We start from the raw sequence: 4,388 nt of genomic DNA on the forward strand, positions 1-4,388 counted from the left end.
TACGGGTACTAGCTTCCGCTAAACGCTTATACTACGGCTTAGAGTGCCGTAACTAGGAGATTAAGGACTTAAAGCTTCCTTAATCGCCTATAGTTCCCTCTCCTTCCGGAGATCCGCCTTAAAGAGACTTAGACGTAGCTTAGAAGTTACCTTACCTAGAGATAAGCCTAAAGTAGYGTCTAAGTTACGAGAGCGCAGAGAGCGCCTTAAGCTTATAACGATATCGCTAGTATTCGCCGTAGGTCGCTTTCCGAGTAATTTCGCGCTTAAGGTAACTAGCGGGTCTTAACCGTTACCCTTCTTACCCTTATTGCCGTCGTCGCTCTTCTTAGATCCCTCCGCCTAGCTACGAGTTATACGCCTATCGCCTATAGCTTCTTAATATATATAGCTAATATAAGGGAAGACGTATATAATAGATAGAGGAAGGGGAAGTATTAATTAAGGGACTTAATTAGGGAAGGGGAAGATAGATATAGATACGGAGGAGAAGGTTAGTAGATTAAGAGAGCGAGTTAATATATACCCTAGCAGCTCTTAAGCTGCCGGATATACGTTACGCCTCGACGCTCCCGCACCCCGTATACTACTCCCGCTCCGCTACGCTATAACTACCTACTTAAGCCGAAGTAGCTAATCGCATGCGCTATATACGTACTGCTCTAAGCCGCTAGCTATATAAAGGATATAGCTTATAGCAAGGTAGAAGTAAACCCTACGTCTAAGCCTTTTACTTAAGCGATAGGGCTCTATAAAATAACCTATARGGACCCCTTAGGTCTCTTAAGTAACTCCTATAGTTTTAAGGGCAAAACGACTTAGTAGGGGARGATGTTCTTAAAGTCTCTACTTAAGAACTAAGCATATATGCCTAAGGCTTAAGTAGCTACGTAACTTAGGCAGGACTATATAGCCGAGGAATTTTCCCTTAAGTAGAAAAATCAATTAGAGTTCATCTATTATAGAACATCGGCCCATTTTCGGCATTAGTAAGCGAGGCTAGCTTAGTTTTGGGTCCAAGGGCCGGTGAAATTGAAGGTTGCCGCCCTCTAGGGCTGCCTTAGCTGTAGCAGGCAAAAATCTTGCATTTCCTATAACAACGGCAGCACGGCTGTCTAGGAAAAAGACATTCTTAGGTCAGTCAGACATTTGATCCCCCGGGATTAACTCCCCGTAAGGCTGCTGCTTTTTGTGCTTGTAGCCACCGGTTCGTAAGCGTTATCGTCGATTGACCACAAGGAGAGGGAGAGGCGGCAATCTTCAATTTCACTGGCCCTTGGTCCGGCAATTCCAGGTTTAATCCGTGCCTACCTACACTTTGGCCGCCACGATAGAGGAAGGAGTGGTGGATTAAGGTAAGCAGGTGTATTCAGTGGTTCTTACTTCACTGTGGACTCTGTGCATCACATCAACATACGCATCATCCAGCACCCACGCCAACATTTCATTCATCCATGGTGGTGACTCTAGCGCGGCTAGAGTGAAGGTCCGGCTCAGGCCGTAGCTGGCTCGATGCTGAAACGCGTATGGAAGCCTTCCCTGCGCCGCACCTGGAAGCTCCACGTACATTCGAGGGGAAACCGTGTCTTAATCCCGGCGGAAGAAAAGATCGAGGAGGAGACGTTGCTAGGCTACGCTGCGAAGGTGTACTATCCCGTTCGAATTGGACAAACATTCCAGAGCCGCTATCAAGTCGTGGGAAAATTGGGCTTTGGCGGAAGCTCGACTGTTTGGCTGGCACGAGACCTTCAGTGAGTTCTACGAGCCTCACGTTGGACCATGCCGTCCCCATCACTCACCCCTTTCAGTGAGTGTCAGTACGTTGCTCTCAAAGTCTGTGTCAAGTCCGCCGAATTGAGGGGAAGCGAGCTGGACAGGGAGCTGGACGCCTACAAACGGATCGCAGAATCCCCCGACCACCACCCGGGCCGTGGTGCCATACGCTCTTTACTCAATTCCTTTGATGTCGAAGGTCCGAGTGGGCGGCATCTATGTMTAGTGCATCCCCCTCTATGGGAGAGCATCCGCAAGATCAGACATCGCAGTCCCGTCGGAAGGTTGCCAGCTCCAGTCTTGGCATTGGTACTCCAACGTCTGTTCCTCGCCTTGGACCTGCTGCACACGGAATGTCACGTGGCACATACCGACATCAGAGAAGAGAACATCCTACTCGAAGCAGACTCGTCGGTTCTGACTCGTTTTGAGAGTGACGAGTTGAAGGAGCCCAGTCCAAAGAAGGAACTGCATGGCACCATCGTCTACCCGTCCCGCGAAATGGGCACACCGAAGGAGTTCGGCCTGTCTATGCTGTGCGACTTTGGTTTGGCCGTGCCGTTGGACGATGGACATGAGCATCGTGAAGTTGTCCAGCCCTGTGACTACCACGCTCCAGAAATCATCTTGGACATTCCGTGGACATATAGCGTGGACATTTGGAACGTGGGGTGCATGGTAAGCATTGATCGGCTTGAGAGCAAATCGCACAACTGAGTCCCATTTCTCTTCTCGTAGGTGTGGGATGCCTTCGAGGGCGAGCCCTTGTTCACCGGCCGCGATCCAGAATTCGGCACCTACACGGGGCGAGCTCATCTCGCTGAGATGACCGCTCTCCTCGGACCTCCACCGCCAAGTCTTCTTGCTCGGGCAAACCTGAGAAGCGAGTTCTTTTCTGACGAGGGTGAGAGAGAGGTTTCCGGAATCGTCGATGAAATTGAACTTGCTAACCACTCGCTCGACAAAGGGGACTTCATCGCAGATATTCCTAAGCTTTCACCTAGACCGCTTGAGCAACGGGAGAGATTCCTCGATGGGGAAGAATGCAGAGAAGAAAGGGAGTGCTTCCTGCGCTTCATGCGGAAGATGCTACAGTGGGAACCGGAACAGCGTAGCTCCGCCCGGGAGTTGGTAGAGGACGAGTGGATTCTAAAGTATACTGAAGGAGAGTGACCAGACTGAGGTATGGCGCACAGATCACGCCCGGCCGGTTTGGAAGACACCTATTCTCCACTCTCGGGGTAGTTGATGTCTTTGGGGGAGCGGCCCGAAGGTGTCGGAATTCGGAAGAAAGGCGTGACGGATGAGCACAAATACTTTCTTGACCGACTACCTACWGATCATGCACTGCAGACTGCACTACTACGAGTTTGAATCCCTGATCGCTTGGACTTGGCCTGAATTTTTGCTCCTTGGCGCTTGTTGTAAACAGAGATTTGATAAAACGCTCTGATACTGCGCGCAGTGACGRGCAAAGATGAACGAGGAAATCTGCAGAGGAGTATACTCACTGCATGTATCCAGTCCATCATACGGTAGGACTCTCACTTACCTCTCGGCCTTGAAAGCATTTACAYTCATGTGTTTCCAATTAGTGCCATCAATCGTTCGGAATAATAGGACGGGCAAATCACCTTTTGTGAGAGAATTCACCCTGCCCTCAACCAGCAATACCGAATGTGGATGCAGCGTCCGATGCAAGAAACCGGCTAGATTCCCGGCTGAGCTACCATCTATCGAGAGCACAATCGACCGTTACTGAGTTCTGACACGGGACATTCGCTCGACCCTGAAATCTCTCGAGCTGAAGCCAACCGAGAATGTGAAGGTACCGTCTGGAAGGACCCAATCCTGCTGTGAGATATCCCAAAAGCTCACATCCCTCCTAGTCAGGGCGAATGTCATCTTCTTAGTGGCCCCGGGCTCCAAGACCGCCTTGCCAAACCCTCTCAAGACTCTCAAAGGCGTACCAGACGGTGTCTCATCTTGGGGAAACGAAAGATAGAGCTGTGGTACCACGGAGCCCCATAATTCGCCCACATTCCCAACTTCCACGGAGACCGTTGCTACCTCGGTCCACAGATCTTTCCAACCTCCAGGAATCTTACCCATTGTTCGGTCTGGAGACGCTGGGAGGTGAGGCTTGATGTTGACATCCAGATCATGGCTCAGCTCGAACTCAGTATAAGACAAGCCGAATCCAAATTCGAAAAGGGGCTCAATTTCAGCAGCATCAAAGTGCCTGTAATCAATGAGTTGGCCCTCGGTGAAATTCGTACTCGGGTCTGTAGTCACACCGGTCAGATTCACGATCGGTGGACCATAATCCGACTCAATTTTAGGAATGGTGTAGGGCAGTCGACCAGAAGGCTCTTGCTTCCCCCAAAGAACATCGACAATCGCATTCCCGATTTCCTCTCCCGGATAATGAGCTGACAAAATCGCCGTAACGTTCTCATTGTCAGCCCAAGGCATCAAGACAACGCCAGGTCCATGGATCACGACGACAGTCTTCGGACATAGATGTGCGGTGGCTTCTACAACTGCTGTTGCGTTCCATGCAAGGTCCAAGCTCTCCCTGTCATAGCCCTCCGACGCCCATGCCTTGAGGAATA

At 50.5% G+C, this 4,388-nt stretch overlaps 2 protein-coding genes; one reads left to right on the top strand and one right to left on the bottom strand.

Annotated features, from left to right (window-relative positions):
• Nucleotides 1-1,512: 1,512 nt before the first annotated feature.
• RCC_11541 (related to serine/threonine protein kinase) lies at nucleotides 1,513-2,946 on the top strand (the record flags this gene model as incomplete). XM_023776762.1 has 4 exons in its annotated part: nucleotides 1,513-1,751; nucleotides 1,809-2,451; nucleotides 2,512-2,677; nucleotides 2,741-2,946. 4 exons carry the CDS (start codon nucleotides 1,513-1,515, stop codon nucleotides 2,944-2,946), a joined length of 1,254 nt encoding a protein of 417 aa, XP_023632530.1.
• Nucleotides 2,947-3,528: 582 nt separating this feature from the next.
• On the bottom strand, nucleotides 3,529-4,248 carry RCC_11542 (uncharacterized protein; the record flags this gene model as incomplete). Its single annotated transcript, XM_023776763.1, has 1 exon — nucleotides 3,529-4,248. One exon carries the CDS (start codon nucleotides 4,246-4,248, stop codon nucleotides 3,529-3,531), a length of 720 nt encoding a protein of 239 aa, XP_023632531.1.
• Between the last annotated feature and the right edge of the window lie 140 nt (nucleotides 4,249-4,388).

The sequence above is a fragment of the Ramularia collo-cygni genome (assembly GCF_900074925.1).
Source record: "Ramularia collo-cygni strain URUG2 genome assembly, contig: RCC_scaffold49, whole genome shotgun sequence".
Taxonomy (NCBI): Eukaryota; Fungi; Ascomycota; class Dothideomycetes; order Mycosphaerellales; family Mycosphaerellaceae; genus Ramularia; species Ramularia collo-cygni.